General features: G+C 36.9%; 1 protein-coding gene across 1 annotated transcript; it reads left to right on the forward strand.

Annotated features, from left to right (window-relative positions):
* The first annotated feature begins 3478 nt into the window (after positions 1–3478).
* On the forward strand, positions 3479–16365 carry LOC121405941 (galactosylceramide sulfotransferase-like). The gene is made up of 4 exons (XM_041596932.1): positions 3479–4089; positions 8330–8369; positions 9612–9864; positions 15538–16365. Exons 1-4 carry the CDS (start codon positions 3983–3985, stop codon positions 16314–16316), a joined length of 1179 nt encoding a protein of 392 aa, XP_041452866.1. The 5' UTR covers positions 3479–3982; the 3' UTR covers positions 16317–16365.
* The last annotated feature ends 667 nt before the right edge of the window (positions 16366–17032 follow it).

Raw genomic sequence — 17032 nt, forward strand, 5'->3', positions numbered from 1 at the left:
AAATGACAATAAGTGGGGCTCTTGCCTTCCGTGCATGATGTGATGTCGAAAGAACACACCAACGTCGGATCGTAATCGACAACCCCCTTTAAAGAAATCAAAGAAAGATCGTGGCACAAAAAGGAGGCGGTGAAATATCATGAGTCGACCTCGCGCATGACCGATGTCATAAACACGTCGTAACGTTGTATCGTAATCAACGATCATTGTGACTATTCCAGCGAAAAGAAATGATAAATGAGCACTGAAAAAATGTCAAGACTCGGAGAAGGCCTTCGTCCGAGAGTATATGCATGTATCTATATGTCGAAAAGTTTAGATTCATTGCGATAATAGCTTCGACGTTCCAGCCGAGGTGAAAAGAAAGAAAAATAATTCCTTCATTATTTGAAAGAAACAAAGACAGAAGAAAAACGGAAAGGAAACAGGGAAGGAAAGAAGGGAAAGAAATAATAAGGGAAAAGAATTAAAAGGGAAACAGAAATTAAAGAATAAAAGAAAAGAAAACAAATAACGTCTTAAATCAAAAATTCAACCTACAATAGATCCCGATCACGCTAGTTTAAAAACATAACTGCATAATGGTCTATCACAAGATAATCGAAGTACATGTACATGTAAACATAGTGCAATGTACGTACCCTCGGATTTTCGAGGGTAAGTGCGGGCACGGCCAATATTATATAGCACGCGGGAAACCGCGGGCCCGTCTAAACGCCCTAGACTGCTCCCCTTGAATACCCTCGGTTAGACGCGAAAGCCCCCTAGGCTGTTTGCGTGCTCGGGCGTGACGTTTCCCGCGGCCGGCACTGTAAACTTTAACATTGACCTGAAAATGACCTTTGACCTTACCATGCGACCTCAACAGCAGCATAACATGCAGGTCTCCCAAGTCCATCTACCATCCAAGTTTGGTGGAGTTATGTGTCACAAAGTTTGTGACGGACGCCGGGAGCCCGGGACAGACGGACGACATTTGGACCCCAAGTCTCGCCTTCACCTCTGGTGGGCGAGACGACAAAAAGAACCAGATACAAAACTTAGGGTCTCACGGGCCTAATTACTAGTGGTAGGCCATAGATATTCATTCGAGCCAACCCATTGCTATTTTTTTATTTTGATATGGCTGATTGACAAAGTGTATGCATATGATTGTCCATCTAACACTGATTCTATTTTTGGTAATTACTGAACTTCCTTTTCCCTAATTGGGGAAGAAATATCACCAATTTTGGACTATATTTTGACTGGCGGAAGGATAAGGGCTATTTTGCTGTTTCAGTTGATGAATCTGCTCCCCCGACGGTGTCTTCAAACACGCCAATTTATTTTTAAAATGAGCCGGTCGAGGGACCCTTTTCTGGTCAGATATGGATTGCCAGATATAAATCCTATCCACTGGTAGTAAACATTCGACCCCCGAATTTCATCCTTATTTTTAATGAATTTTTTAAAGTGCCAATTTAACACATGAGTCTATGGGGAATGAATTAGGCCTGTGAGACCTACAGATATCTTGGTAATTCCGGTCCTTGTTGCTGATCATGGGGTGTGTGGCAGCCATGTGAAAGATTTTAGGATTAGCCAGCTTGTAAATGCTGTGTTGAATCTCTAGACCCCCTTCACACCGGTCTCAACACTCGAGGCACCTCAGCAACACAGGAAGAAGTGAAAACACAACCTTCCCCAACCATGCCAACAAGGTTAAAATGTGATCTGCTCGGGGGTATTTTGCTCAAAATGCTCACTCGATCGAACACACACCTCAATTTCTAACCAATAATCTCACTACCTGTCCCTAGTCTGCAGGCACAGACCCTCATTGGAACTTTGATCAACAAGTGTGCCTCCAAGTAAAGACTAGCACATACAAAACTTGCTGTTCACAAGGCATGAGTAGGCTGCGCATTCAGACCCTTATTTCGAGTGAAGGGTTTGCCCAGACTAACTAACCTGTCCCTATCGCCAAGCAACAGAAAACAATATAATTGCATTCCTTTTTTTTTTTGGGGGGGGGGATAAAATTACTGTTACCTAACAAAGCAGAGACCTCATTTTGTGCAAGCTCCTAACAATGCAGCAGCAGTTTTTTTGTGTGCAAGCTCCCTACACTACAGCACCTGAGGAATGTAAGCAGCTGGTTAAACATTATATGCAACAAAGGAGCAGGGGCGTCGATCCATTTTTCAGATTGGGGGGGCAAAATCATGAATCAATTTTCCAAAAGCGCTCGATCACACAAAACAAACTCACACATATGCCTATATTTATGTGTACATATATATATATATGTATACACACACACACACACACACACACACATATATATATATATATACATATCTCACCAGCAGATTAATGCGAGCGCGAAGCGCGAGCTGAAAATTTTGATATTTCGATCTGAAAAAAAAATTGAGTTTAATGGACGTTTTTAATAAAGAACAAGATATATATATCCAACAAAAGATTATTGCAAGTCAAAGTGGGAGTTCTTTTGAGTTTAGAACTGAAAACGGGACCATATTCACCTATTTAATCATGGAGAGTATAGGTTTTTGTTACAGAAATGATGCGAGCGCGAAGCGCGAGCTGAAATTTTTTGATATTCCAATCTTAAAAGTGAACATTTTGAGCAAGATTTTAGACGAAGAACGAGTTGTGTATTTTAATCTCGCTTGCTGATTTCTGTGTAACATTACAATCTGATTTTATTTTTAGCACATGCGGAATTATTGGGGGGGGGGGGGCAAAACGATATGTTTGCCCCCCAATATTTTCATTGGTGGGGCGATCGCCCCCCCTGCCCCCCCCATAATCGACGCCTCTGCAAAGGAGTAAGATCAGGACAAAATAAGTGTCTTCACTAGTAAAAAAAAATCATGCAAAAGGTGACAATCACCCCCACCCCCCCCCCCCCCCCTCTAGCGACGGCCCTGATTATGAAAGATATCAAGTCCGCCTAGCAAGTTCATCACAAGCGGATGTAAAATGAGAAAGTTTTGTCTGCATTTCAAACAGTGTTAAAATCATCACAAAACAGTATATGCATAACACTAGTCGGTAAGTAAATGAGGAAAACAATGACACCATGACACAAACTATATATATTTTTACATGAATTATTTTCTCATTCAGAATAAATCTGGATTCCTCCCTCAAAATGGGGAATTGCCTTTATATTAACATTTTATGACAGAATGATCAGTTTCCTTTAAAATCTGCTAAAATTGAATTCAGGAAATATTAAAGTAGAAGAAACACTGAGTGTCTGAGACCATCGACTCTTTTATTTGCATTTCACTGTGTTGCGAACATTGCTCTTTGTGAGAAATAACCGACATAATCAAAATGTAAAAAAACCCTCTTTTTTATTATTCCGATTTCGTAAATATTATTAGTGTGCTTGTTCGGTGTTACGTTTATCTGCCTTGCATTCGCTAGCAAAGGCTTTTTGTAAATTATGCGCCGTCTAGTTGGTCCAATACCGCCTTTGAAAGCAGCTGTTCATCATTTTGATATCGTTACCAAAACTAGCATAAACGTGATGAGAAAGGCACGGGCGTCCGCCATTACATCCGTGATATTAATATGCCGATTGCTGTGGTGGTTTCGTCATAATTGTTCCAAACGGAAGCTATTCTATTATTCATTTTGATACACACTGGTGCATTGCAAACTCGATGACTACCTTGTGGACTACCCAACGCGTGTATGCCTTTGTCGCCTGATACCATATCACCCTTGTCTGCTTAGGAAATACACAATAGCCTACTCCTATTATCCCCCTTTTTTCTGTAAAAAAATGATGAAGTTCGTTCTGATACTGTTCAAATCACCTCAACCAATATGATTACGCGTATGGACCATATCGGCTTTCTTTGGACTCCATGAATCTCCAAATAGTGGACGGTTTGTTTATCTCCACGAGTTGGTTGGTTGGGGACCGGGGTGGGGAAGTAGGTAATAGTTCTTGCAGCTGAACATGTCGCATATCTTTCTCAAGCATGTTTTACTGATTTTGATGACTGGTGCTATGGTGGGGGTATTTCTCCTCTTTCGTGAGCATGCGGGCATCCGGCAGTTTGAAAGGTAAGAATATTTCCAGCATTATGCATACCAGTATTTCCACATTCATGGAACTTTCCTTGTTTGGGAATTGTTGACGTCAGAAGGAAATTTTCAACGAATTTTGAAAATTCAACGATTTACAAGGAAAATGAAAAAAAAGGTCAAGGAATAATACCATATTTTTGTATTCATTTCCACTGTCCCATCATGTGAAACATGTTCTTTATTAGGGCTAGATATTATTTTGAACCTCCTTCATATTTTCATTTTCAATTTTGGGTGGCTGTCGCAAAGGGAACTCTTCCCAAATTGTCCAATTTTCATTGAATAAAGACTGGATATTAGACCGTTACACATCATGATTGGTTTCCATGTTCAGGGTTCACATAAACTATATGGTACATGCATGGAGAGTGTTAGTATAGTATTTTAACTCTGTGTAATGGTTGAGTGATTTTTTAAGAATGCCGACTGTTCCACTGTGATAAAATCATGATCCATTAGGTATGACATGAATTGTTTGAGTGCCAGTTTTCCATTATTTTGTCTAATGTGAGACAACAGAAACTGGCCTATAGTTTGATTTATTGTTTTCTTCTGCATCCATAACATTCGTATAATACATTTTTCATAACATAATAAACATGTTAGCATTTTGGCATGAATCATAAATAAAGAGTACTAAAAAGATAATTCCAGACAAAAATGATTAAATATATGATATTCACAATTTGCAGGAGAAGGATTGTCAGTCATCATGAGCAGATTGCTTGAAAAATGACGATGGGAAGGAAAATCCCTGTTTCCCTTTCCTTTGTAGATTAACTTGCGTATTTTCAGTCATCAAATATAAACCCATTTTTCAGTGAGAAATTAAAGGTCAAGTCCACCTCAGAATGATGATGATTTAAATCAATAGAGAAAAATCAGACAAGCACAATGCTGAAAATTTCATCTAAATCGGATGTAAAATAAGAAAGTTATGACATTTCAAAGTTTCGCTTATTTTCATATAATTCATATAATAAAATACAAAAGAAATAGCGAGTGAGCGATGTCATCAACTCTCTCATTTGGATGTAACTGGCTCGTTCATATAACTATTTTGTTGAAAATAAGCGAAACTTTGAAATGCCATAACTTTCTTATTTTACATCCGATTTGATGAAATTTTCAGTGTTATGCTTGTTGAATTTTTTCTCTTTATTCAAATCAAGTTTTTGTTGGGGTGGACTTGTCCTTTAAAAGATATTGGTTAAACTCTTCGTTATGTAATGGAGCAGCAACATTGAACAATTTACAGTCAATTCCTAACACATCAATGTTGCTTCTACGTGTACTTGGTAAATCTTTCAAACAATTTAAAACATCATTCTCTGAAATTTCACAAAACTTCAATTCACGTGGATTTTTCCAACACTTTTTTATATGGGAAATGCTTTTATTAATATTTTGACCAACGTTAATAAAAAGAAATAATTAAATCATAAGGAGATATATCATTATTAATGTCACTCAAGAACTTGGAATTACCAGTGGCTTGACTTAATTTAGTCCACAGTTTTTTAGGGTTATTACTTAACCCATAAGATACCTCACTGAAATACTCAACCTTACAGCCTTTCGAATACTGGTCACAAGATTACGTTGCTTACCATGCTTACGATATTCTTCAAAAGAATGGTTACATTTAGCTTTGCGTTTTAAAAAGTTCCTTTTGTTTATGAATAACCTAGGACTGTATCTGTTCTTAACTCGTGAACATTCGAAAGGAGCATGTTTATTGCAAATGCCTAAAAGGGCATTGATCCAAGAAAGCCAAATATCATCAAATGTGTTTAGTTTCGAGAGTAAAATCATTCATAAGACGATTACATTTGGATATGTCGCTTAAAAAGTCATCCAAATTAAATCCATTACATGCTCGGAAGCTTATCATCTTATGACCAGACCGTTTGAAATCATAGTCAACACTGGTAAAAATCATGAAATGATCACTGAGTAATATTTCACATACATCACTAGTAAGAATGGGAATTTGGTATAGTGGAAAGAATTAGGTCAATACAAGTGGACGAATGTGCAGTAGTTAACACGAGTTGGCCTTTTAATAAGTTGCAGTAGTGGGGACACACATTCAATAGAATGTACTATTGTGCTATTTCCATTGACTAAGATAATCAACATTAAAGTCGCCTCGAATTATCAGCTCTTTATCATCAATTATATTTTTTTCTAAAACATTGGAAAGATTATTCAGGAAATTGGTGCCTGTATAAGGCGAACGATACACGCAAGCAGGTAAAAATATTTGTAGATTTACAATTAATTTCAATGAGAACCATTACAATAGTAGTGTCGGTAAGCAGGTCACATCTATCAATATTTAATGATTTTTTTTTGGCATAAATGCAAACACCTCCTTTATCAATTCTGCAGGTAAAAATATTTGTAGATTTACATTTAATTTCAATGAGAATCATTACAATAGTAGTGTCGGTAAGCAGGTCACATCTATCAATAATATTTAATGATTTTTTGGCATAAATGCAAACACCTCCACCTCTTTTATCAATTCTGTTTTTTCTTATATCATATCATCTACAATTTAGGGGATAAAGGTTATATTTCAAAATGGCCGCCATATACCCTTTTGTGAAAATTATCTGTCCTCATTCAAATTGTATAATACAATAAGGACCCATGGATCGAGGCCATTTTCCATTTCAGAATGCAGCATTTATCACCTTAAATGCACCGTATAATATACCTCTTTAGGAACCATGGTTTTAGAGAATATCTACTCTTTACATCACAATTATATGCAATGCTTATAGTCAAGCAAAGCCAAATTCTGTCAAAATTATATGTCCCAAATTACAATGTACATAATACTTTTAGGGCATATAGCAGCCATTTTGAATTTCAAAGTACAGCATTTATTACCTCCATGACCAATATGCGATGTATGTACTTAGAAATCATGTTAAGACAATATTTACTCAGACATCACAGTTACATGCATTTTATGATTCTCACTCTTGTCAAAAGAAGATTCCCTATGTACGCATGTAACATAATTTAGTCATAGCTTGTACCAGCTATTTTGAATGTCAGAATACAGTATTTATCACTTACATGGCAGAAGAAATGCTATATTTCATAAAAATCATGTTTTCAAATAATGTTTTATCATTATGGATTTCACAGTCAAGTAACTCCAAATTCTTACAAAATTATATGTCCCCATTTACATTGTAGATAATACTGTTAGGGCCTATAGGGGCCATTTTGAGTTTTACAATACAACATTAATCTCATGCATGACAAAATAAGTGATATGTTTTGCTAGAAAACATGTTTTCAGACATTATTTTATTCGGTGATCACAATTACATGCATTTTATAGCTCTTAGTTCTTACTCTTGTGAAAATAGATTTCTACAGTCGCATTGTACATAATGTATAATGGGCTTAATTATGGCGGCCATTTTAATATACAGCATTTATCACATAAATTGCATTTATATTTCGTTAAAAAGTACTATTTTAGCCAGTGTTCCACTCGCTTATCTTAATACTAGTAATGTGCATTTTAGTACTTACTCTTGTGATTTTGTCCCCATTAACATTGTACATAATACTGTCAGGGCATTTAGTGACCTTTTGAGTATTAAAATGCTTCATTTATTACATACATGACATAACAAATGATACATTTCGTTAGCAATCATGTTTTCATCCATTATTTCACTAAAAATCACAATTACTTGCATTTAGTGCTCACTTAAGAAATTTAGATTTCCCCCAATTATATCAATACAGGATCTATGACAGCCTGTTTTTTTGTCAAAAATCGTTTTTTCAGAGAGTATTTCACTCCTGCAACACAAATGCATCCATTTTATAACCAATGTGCGGGCAATTTTGTGGTTTTCATGGGTTATTTGCATATTTTGGCGGCCACATTCAATTTTGTCAATTTGCAGAAAATGCTCAAGGTTACACGAGTGGCATCATTCAGATTCGTAATCAGCACCCTCGAATTGACAAGAAAATATAAACAAATATTGTATATATGAAAAAACAAGGTTTGGTCACTTTTCAATGAGGCCTATCCTGGACTAGGATTTCAAAAAGGATCCTATCAAATGACAATTCAAGTGTCTGTATAAAATTTTATTTAAAAAAAATTATGCTTAAGGCTTTGGAAGGATTTAGAAAGTTATAGTTTGTATTAATGATATCATTGATTTTGCAGAAACTATAAGACTGAGGAATCTGGTCGAGAACATTCTAAAGTAAGAATCATTTTCTTTTTCATTTATAATAATGTTGCAATTTTACAACTGATAGATCAACGTTAGCTCTAGGAAATCAAATTGAACTTCTTGTTTTAAGGAGCCGATTAGCAATCAATCGCGAATTTGCAATTAATTGCAAGGCATATGATTTAATTAGGGACCAAAAATAGACTTGCAATTGATCGCAAGTTTCTTGCAACACCCCATTAGAATGTTCTACTGGTTACTGATATCAATTACTTACCACTGTTAACATGCTGGTATTGTCGTATTTTTTTAAAAAGGGAGAAAATTGGGAGAATAAGAAAGAAAAACCAAAAAGGAGGAGAATAGAAGAAAATGAAGAAAAAAATAATAAAGAGAGAGAACGAAAGATGAATAAAATAGGAGAAAGAAAATGAGCAAAATAATGGAAATCGTACAGTTGGCAAATATAACATAATTTTCCGTTCACTAGACTAGGTCCGACAAATATCACATTGCAAAAACTCAGATGTTGATTTAACACCAGCACGGAATCTACACTCTAAAAAATGAAGTGCTAATTTAGCTCTTAAAGAGCGTGTATAGTGACTGCAGATCGGAGTGCTGATTTGTCTAGTTCAAATTTGTATTTATTTCCACACCAGAGAAGTGTTAAACAACACCAGTTTCATTTTGGTCTAACACCAGATAGGTGTTTATACAACACCAATTAGTATTAAAACAGCATAGGTTTTTATTCCAAACTGGGATTGTTTTAAAACTTCTCTGGTGTGGACACAGATTCCGGCCTGGTGTTCAATCAACACCGGAGTTTTTGCAGTGCACGAGAAAAAAAGAGAGCACTATACACTGTAAAAAATGAAGTGCTAATTTAGCACTTTCAGTGCTTGAATAATGACTGCACTACGAGTGCTAATTTTCTTGTTTAAATTTACACTAGAAAATCAGCACTCAAGGTGCAGTAGCTATACAAGCACTGTAAGTGCTAAATTAGCACTTCAATTTTACAGTGTAAAAGCGCGAGGACGAAAACGGGACATTCTTCCTAGTCTTCCGCCGATACGGGATTCATATTTGGGTGCACATTGAGAGTATATTGTCCCCAATATTTGACAAGGAAAAAGCGGTCACTGTAACTAATGAAGGCCATTTGATATCCTGAAATAAAAATTAAAAGCAAAAAACACGTTCATTTTTGGGGGTGTAAACATGGGGTGTAAATATTCCACTTAACACTTTGTGAAACACCTACAGGAATCAAGACCTTCTCGACGGGAATGCACGCGGAAGAACAACATCGGGTTCTTCAAGATGCACAAGTGCGGCAGCAGCACCATGCAGAACATCCTGATGCGATACGGCGACAGACACAATCTGAATTTTGTACTTCCGTGGCGCTCGAACGTGTTCAGCCAGACACATCTGAGATTAAGCAGGGACTTGGTGAAGTCTTTTCCTGGTCACGACTACAACATTCTCTGCCACCACACGCGATATAGCAAAGAAGGTAAGATCATTGTTCACATGCAAGGAGCATAAGTGGCAGCAATTTTGGTGGTGGGGCCCAAAAAAGGAGAAAATAAAAAAGTATTATAGAGTAATGCCCCCTTGCCCCAAAACCTTTTTTTTTGCCCTCCACTTAAATAATATATAATAATGTAGTTCACTTCAGGTTCGGAAACTGTTCTACCATCGGGCCCTGCTATTATTATTACCCTGGCTTTAGCTGAGCTGCCTAGGCGCTCAAGCATTCATGGAATTTCTTCTTACCGGGTACCCATTCACCTTACCTGGGTTGAGTGCAGCACAATGTGGATGAGTTTCTTGCTGAAGGAAATTACGGCATGGCTGGGATTTGAACCCACGACCCTCTGTTTCAAAGTCAGAAGACTAATCCGCTGGGCCACAACGCTCCACTTTCACCCCTTCCTATTAAAACAATCCATGTGCGGACGTGTTCTGGTGGATATCATAACCAGAGAAGAGAATTCAGCATATTGACCTACCACCCCAAAACCACCAAAAAGTCGCCAGGTAAGGTTCTCTGTAAATAGCGAAAATAGTAATTTAGTCTCCAATAGCCCAAAATAAGAAAAAATGGCTCATTTGATACACAATTCTTCTTCATCATACTGCGAAAATTCAAAGTCATGAAATTGAATATAGGAAAAGAAACAAGAGTTTATTGGACACTATTTTTCTCGGACTGCTTGGAAGTTTCACTGAGATTACACAGTATGCACATCTCATGCTTGAGTAGACCCCATGCAAACTTCAAACCTTGTTTTCTACGCTCTTGCTGAATTTCCTCTGCACTCAATCAAGTACTTGTAATAGTTATTTTTGGTCAATGTTAACATATAATTTAAAGCTTAGGAAATTAATTTTCAAGGTCAATAAAAATATCAATATTCATTTTGGTCGACTTATTGTTGGTTTTGGGTAGCAAGTCACTAATGATAACAAGCATATCTGGTTGGTCGAGGGTATAGCAACATGCCCTTTCGGCCCTTTAGATTTATGTACATATTTCTTATAAAAATGGTCTCGTAACCATATATAGGACTGTATTGTATTTTTCTGTAGTACAACATGTATCCACGAATCTTTAACTTGTATCGATCCTTTCCTCTCTCTTCTCGTGCTTATTGACGGAATAGTGTGTGATCACCTTTGCGAATTTAAAGGGATTGATTTTTCTGTTATACCTGTAACACACGGAAACTGATGCAGAAAGATGACACACGACACCATTCCTTGTGTTTCGGTTCGTTTAATATCGATGAGTCGTTATATACAAAATTCCACAATTTCCAAGTACAGGAACAAAAGATAAAGAAATTAAAAAAAACCCCTGGCAATCTGGCCTAGAGGACCATATTATTTCCTCTCTGAAACACCTCACCCGCTACACGAATGTCATGTCAAATACCTATAATTCTGACCCGAAAATGAAGAAGCCTCTCTGCCTGCCCCATGAATGGGGTGCAGTGCAGGAGTGAATTGGAGCAAACTCCTCTCTCCCTTTTATGCAGTCATCACTCCCCATAAGCCTTGACCATAATACAAGCTCATAGCTCTGGAATGTGATGTTTTGACCCAAAGACCATTCAGCATCACTCTTACCCAGAAAGAGTGTGAATCATACTTCCTAAAAAGCATGAAGATTGTTTAACATTTCTATTTTTTTACTACTTCTTGTGCACTTCCTCTAAAGGCATCTATTACTTACAGACGAATTATTAAGAGTAATGAAAATATATGAATTTTCAATAAACAGTTCATTTTGACCTGTTACATACTCCCCTACTTAATTGAGTGACGTCCCGGCACTCACTATACCAAAATTATTACAAAAATTAAAGTCCTACTTTAGATAACTCTACCCAGAGATTCTTGTTCCCAGTTACAGAACAAACCCATTTACAATTGATCATGACACCAAATACATAAAGCCAGTAATCACCCGATACAGAATATAAAAATCTCGGCAATAACACGGTATTGGCGAACCCGCACCACTAATACGAACTTCCTGGTCCCGTGACGAAAATAAACACAGAAAACATATCTAGTGCAAAAACTCAACTGTTTCAGTTTTCAAGTACACTCCTTATTATGTAATACTAGTCTCATATTGAGGTTCCTAGCATTAACATTCCAAGTGCTTCCTAACTGATCCTAACAGCTCCAGAGTTTATACCAACCAATTGTTTAGTTATCGACATAAACCTTCACAATCCATGTATCTCAACGAATAACAGACCATTATATAATTATAGCCAGTAAATCAATCACTACAATGTCATCCTTAAACCTCCCAAAATATACCTACTTATACTTCAAGCTGATTCAAACTGTTAAAGAATTACAAGACAATAAACAAATAACAATTACTAAATGTTTTCCCAAATCTTAGCAATTTCCAATGGAACAATGGTTCACCAATATAACATACCGAAATATCTCATAACTTATGACTAATTTTCTCAACTACCACTGCATCCTTTCCGGCCTCGAAGGTTAACAGAAAAACAAAGGTAAAGAGAAAAACCTTACTGCCCCAATAGTCACTCCAGTATCCCTCTAATGCAATCCCGGTCTCAGATTGAGGTTCTCGAAATTAACATTGATACTTTATCCTGACTAAACCTAGCAGTACTCCTAGCCAAATCCCAGTTACAAATCAGAAAGATCAGCATATTACAATATGATAACCATTATAACACACAGACACATAAAAGTAAAACACTTTCATCAACATGTGGGCTCCCCTACTTTTTCCAAAGTAGCCCTATAAAACTATCAAATACACATTCTGGATCAAGCAATTAACATTAATTCACGCCGTAGCTTAATTAAACCAAATATTAATCAAGACCCAAAACAAAAATTAAAGAGTTAACAAACTTCAAGTATCAGACAAAGAAACGCCTCAACTATTCATTAGTTGCATGTATGCCAAACCCAGAGCTTACTCTGCACATACTGTTCTTCCTCCTATCAACATATAAAATACTGGTGTCTCTGGCCTCCTACACCCCAATGTGTGGTTCCCATCCAACCAGCCAAAATTACATAAGAAAGGGGGCATGGACTGTTCCAAAACACAGCATTACCATGACAACACAAAATGAACCTTGAACAGTACTCAGTATTCCCTTGACCAAAGCCATTTCATCTGAAAACTCTTACAGGGTATCTCATAAAATACCTTTCCACTACTAATCCCTATCAAATACACTTGAAGCCCCACATTATTTTAAACCAAACTACATTTTGGCTACAACATTCACACTTCGCACACACACAAATACATCCTAAACTTAACGCTACGTTCATATTTACACATACAAGATGTCCAAACAGACGGATGAGCTCCTCAGATTGTCAGGGTTTGAACTTGGTTGTATCCAACGACGAACATCGATCCTGCTGACAACGCCACTTTGTAACACGCGGAAACTGATGCAGAAAGATGACACACGACACCATTCCTTGTGTTTCGGTTCGTTTAATATCGATGAGTCGTTATATACAAAATTCCACAATTTCCAAGTACAGGAACAAAAGATAAAGAAATTAAAAAAAAAACCCTGGCAATCTGGCCTAGAGGACCATATTATTTCCTCTCTGAAACACCTCACCCGCTACACGAATGTCATGTCAAATACCTATAATTCTGACCCGAAAATGAAGAAGCCTCTCTGCCTGCCCCATGAATGGGGTGCAGTGCAGGAGTGAATTGGAGCAAACTCCTCTCTCCCTTTTATGCAGTCATCACTCTCCATAAGCCTTGACCATAATACAAGCTCATAGCTCTGGAATGTGATGTTTTGACCCAAAGACCATTCAGCATCACTCTTACCCAGAAAGAGTGTGAATCATACTTCCTAAAAAGCATGAAGATTGTTTAACATTTCTATTTTTTTACTACTTCTTGTGCACTTCCTCTAAAGGCATCTATTACTTACAGACGAATTATTAAGAGTAATGAAAATATATGAATTTTCAATAAACAGTTCATTTTGACCTGTTACATACCATTATTTTAACGAAGATTTTTTTCTTCTGATAAATGAGAGGAAAATTGAGTAGGTAATATAGTAATAGTGAAAAGAAAAGGGGAAGAGGTAAGATATGGAGAACGGACATTTAGAGGTATTTATTTTTCTGTTAGGCCATTATTTTAACGATTTTTTTCCTAATCCATGTGAGGAAAATTGAGTAGGTAGTATAGTATTATTGAATAGAAATGAGGAAAGATATGGAGAACGGATATCAGAGAAAGAAAACAAATAATCAGAAAGATTGAAGACCCCCCCCCCCAACAAAAAAAAGCTTTTGATTAAGAATCGTATCATCCGGACAAGGCATATAACACGACATGTGTATAATGATACAAAAATATATTCTGTTGATATTGATATACGTAAAGGTATTGGGTAATTTTGTAGAAGTTTGCAAAAGTTCTGAGCTTTGGAGCCCTTCATGCTGCTACACGGCAGAAAACTGTGGTGTTAACCGGTGTACATAGATTTTGATTTGATTTATTGTTTTCTTCTGCATCCATAACATTCGTATAATACATTTTTCATAACATAATAAACATAATATGTTAGCATATTTGGCATGAATCATAAATAAAGAGTACTAAAAAGATAATCCCAGACAGAAATGATTAACTATATGATATTCACAATTTGCAGGAGGATTATCATCATAAGCAGATTGCTTGAAACAATGACAATCCCAAACTTATACTAATTGAATTAATTAATGAATTTATAAAGCAGAATGGGCATATATTTTCAAATACGAAACGTGAATTCATGCAATATTTTAGTATGAAGATGGAGATGAGGATGGAGATGGAGGACCACACCAGTTATTTTACACCGGTGTTAACGTGGTGGTGTTAGTTTTACACTTATAGGTGTTATAACAACACCTTTTGTTGCTACATTTACACTTTGGTGTTATGTTTAATCTCTAGGGTGTAATTTTAACACCTCAAGGTGTGGTTCTCTATTAACACCAATTGGTGTCAGTTTCAACACCGCAGCCTTTACAGTGTGGTGCTGCAATAGTATTTCACGAAGAAGCCCTGAAAAAAATTCAATAAGCATCATAACATGCTTCGCATTAAGTAAAAAACAAGTTATAGCCCATCTGGTTAACTGCAATGGTTACTCAGGGCTGAAAATAATTGTATCTCGAGTAAAATCCGAAGGGCGAAACGCTTAATATATCAAAATCTCATAACAAATAACGAAGTTGTTTATTTATTTTTAAAGGTTAGATTAGCATTATTAGCAAAACAGTTATATGCATGCCGCCATAAATAGGCAAAAGTTGGGTTGATGACGTTATGACACCACTTGCCGTTTCCTTATGTTACATGAAATCACAATTATTTCATATTTTCGTACTTTTTGTACACGATATGTCTCATTAAAAAATAAATTATTGAGGGGAGCGTTTCATAAAGTCTCGTCGGATGTTGTTTTTCTTTTGCCGGAATATATTGTTTACGACAGTTACCATAGGAATAATTTTTCTTAGCCCATCACCATCAAGGAAAGCTGTCCGATCGGACAACTTGTGGGACGAAAACTGTCGATGAAGCGCTCTCCTAATTAGTTATTACCCTTCTGCACATTTTGCTTGCTTCCTACAGGATTTGATTCTTTGTTGCCGGCTGACTCTACATATGTGACTATTATCCGGGACCCGACCACCCTCTTCGAATCCTTGTACACCTACTTCCGTTACGACGAGCGTTTCGGCGTTCCCTTAGAAACCTTCCTGGAGAACCCGCAACAGTATGGCCGATCCAACAGTTATGGATACGAGGGCACCGGATGCTACGCCAAAGACAGTATGCTCTTTGAGCTTGGTCTTGATGATATCGAAAAGGCCGATCCCAAGGTCATCGAGGAAATGATCCACAGGACGGCCTCCGAATTCGAGCTCGTCATGATCATGGAGTACTTCTCCGAGTCACTGATCCTGCTTAAAGAACTCATGTGCTGGGATATTGAAGACGTCTCCTACTTCGTGGTGAATGGCCGTGCCACCTCTTTCATCAATAAACTATCTGACGAAACGGCAGAGAGAATACGAAAGTGGAATGACGGGAACACCAAGTTATATCGTTTCTTTAACGAGACGTTCTGGAGGAAGGTGAAAAAATTTGGAGAAGACCGCATGCGGGAGGAAGTAGCCAAACTCGAGGAGTTGAATAAGAGAATGGCCGACCGATGTGTCCAGACAGAAATTCTCAATGCTGTGTGGCACCCGGATGGTGTAGATATCAAGAGTTATAAAGTGAAAGACTCGGCAAGAAACGACCGGGATTGTCAGTTGATAACAAAAGAAGAACTTGCGTTCACTAATTACCTCCGGAAGAAACAGCTCGAAAAATATTTTGGACTGAAACTCATGGACGAACTATGACATATTGCATACATTTTAATAGAGAAATAAAGATTTGGGTAAAAGCCTTCTTTCTATTTGTTTGAATAAAAAGTTTCAATTTAATTGATAAGCCATTTCTGAATATGCTCCATAGCAACTTTCACAAGAAATTTCCTGTCTTTTCAAGAATATATTGGTACTCAAATATTTTTGTTTAAAAGTGTTATGTAAGCTTGCTTGACTTATCATCAATTCGTCGGCTTCCCGCGAGAAGGAACTTAGTGTAATTTGTATGATTATTTTCTTTTGTTATGCCCTCCTAAATTTTCTGACATTCTAAGTTTTTCTTGAAATTTTAAAATAATGTTTGCCTTATTTAATAGCCTACGATTATACTCTTTCAATATTTGATAAAAAAAATAATTGTAAAAATTACATTAAGTCCCTTCTTACGGGAAGCCGACGAATCAACTCTAAAAACGTACGAATAGTAAGGCAAATCCAAAAATCATGTCCTTTTTCAAAGTCTTACGTCGTTTGTTCGAAATGATCGGCGTTCACACGAAATTTGTAAGAACATCGCAAAAATGTATGCGCCATCCATGAATCCCAAATTTCGTACGAGCAGTAAGATTCGTACACAACCATCGTTCTTACCTTTGTGACTAACTTTCTTACGCAGTGCCGTTGCATCATTGACAATCTCGATCCATTTTTCTGATATACGAGAAAATAACCTTCAAAGTAATCTGCAG

Source organism: Lytechinus variegatus, chromosome 19 (genome assembly GCF_018143015.1).
Source record: "Lytechinus variegatus isolate NC3 chromosome 19, Lvar_3.0, whole genome shotgun sequence".
NCBI classification, from domain to species: Eukaryota; Metazoa; Echinodermata; class Echinoidea; order Temnopleuroida; family Toxopneustidae; genus Lytechinus; species Lytechinus variegatus.

Coding starts and splice junctions, on each gene's coding strand:
- LOC121405941 (XM_041596932.1), top strand. CDS start 3,983: ATGTCGCATATCTTTCTCAAGCATGTTTTACTGATTTTGATGACTGGT. Junction 4,090..8,329: donor GGCATCCGGCAGTTTGAAAG/GTAAGAATATTT, acceptor TTGATTTTGCAG/AAACTATAAGACTGAGGAAT. Junction 9,865..15,537: donor CACGCGATATAGCAAAGAAG/GTAAGATCATTG, acceptor TGCTTCCTACAG/GATTTGATTCTTTGTTGCCG.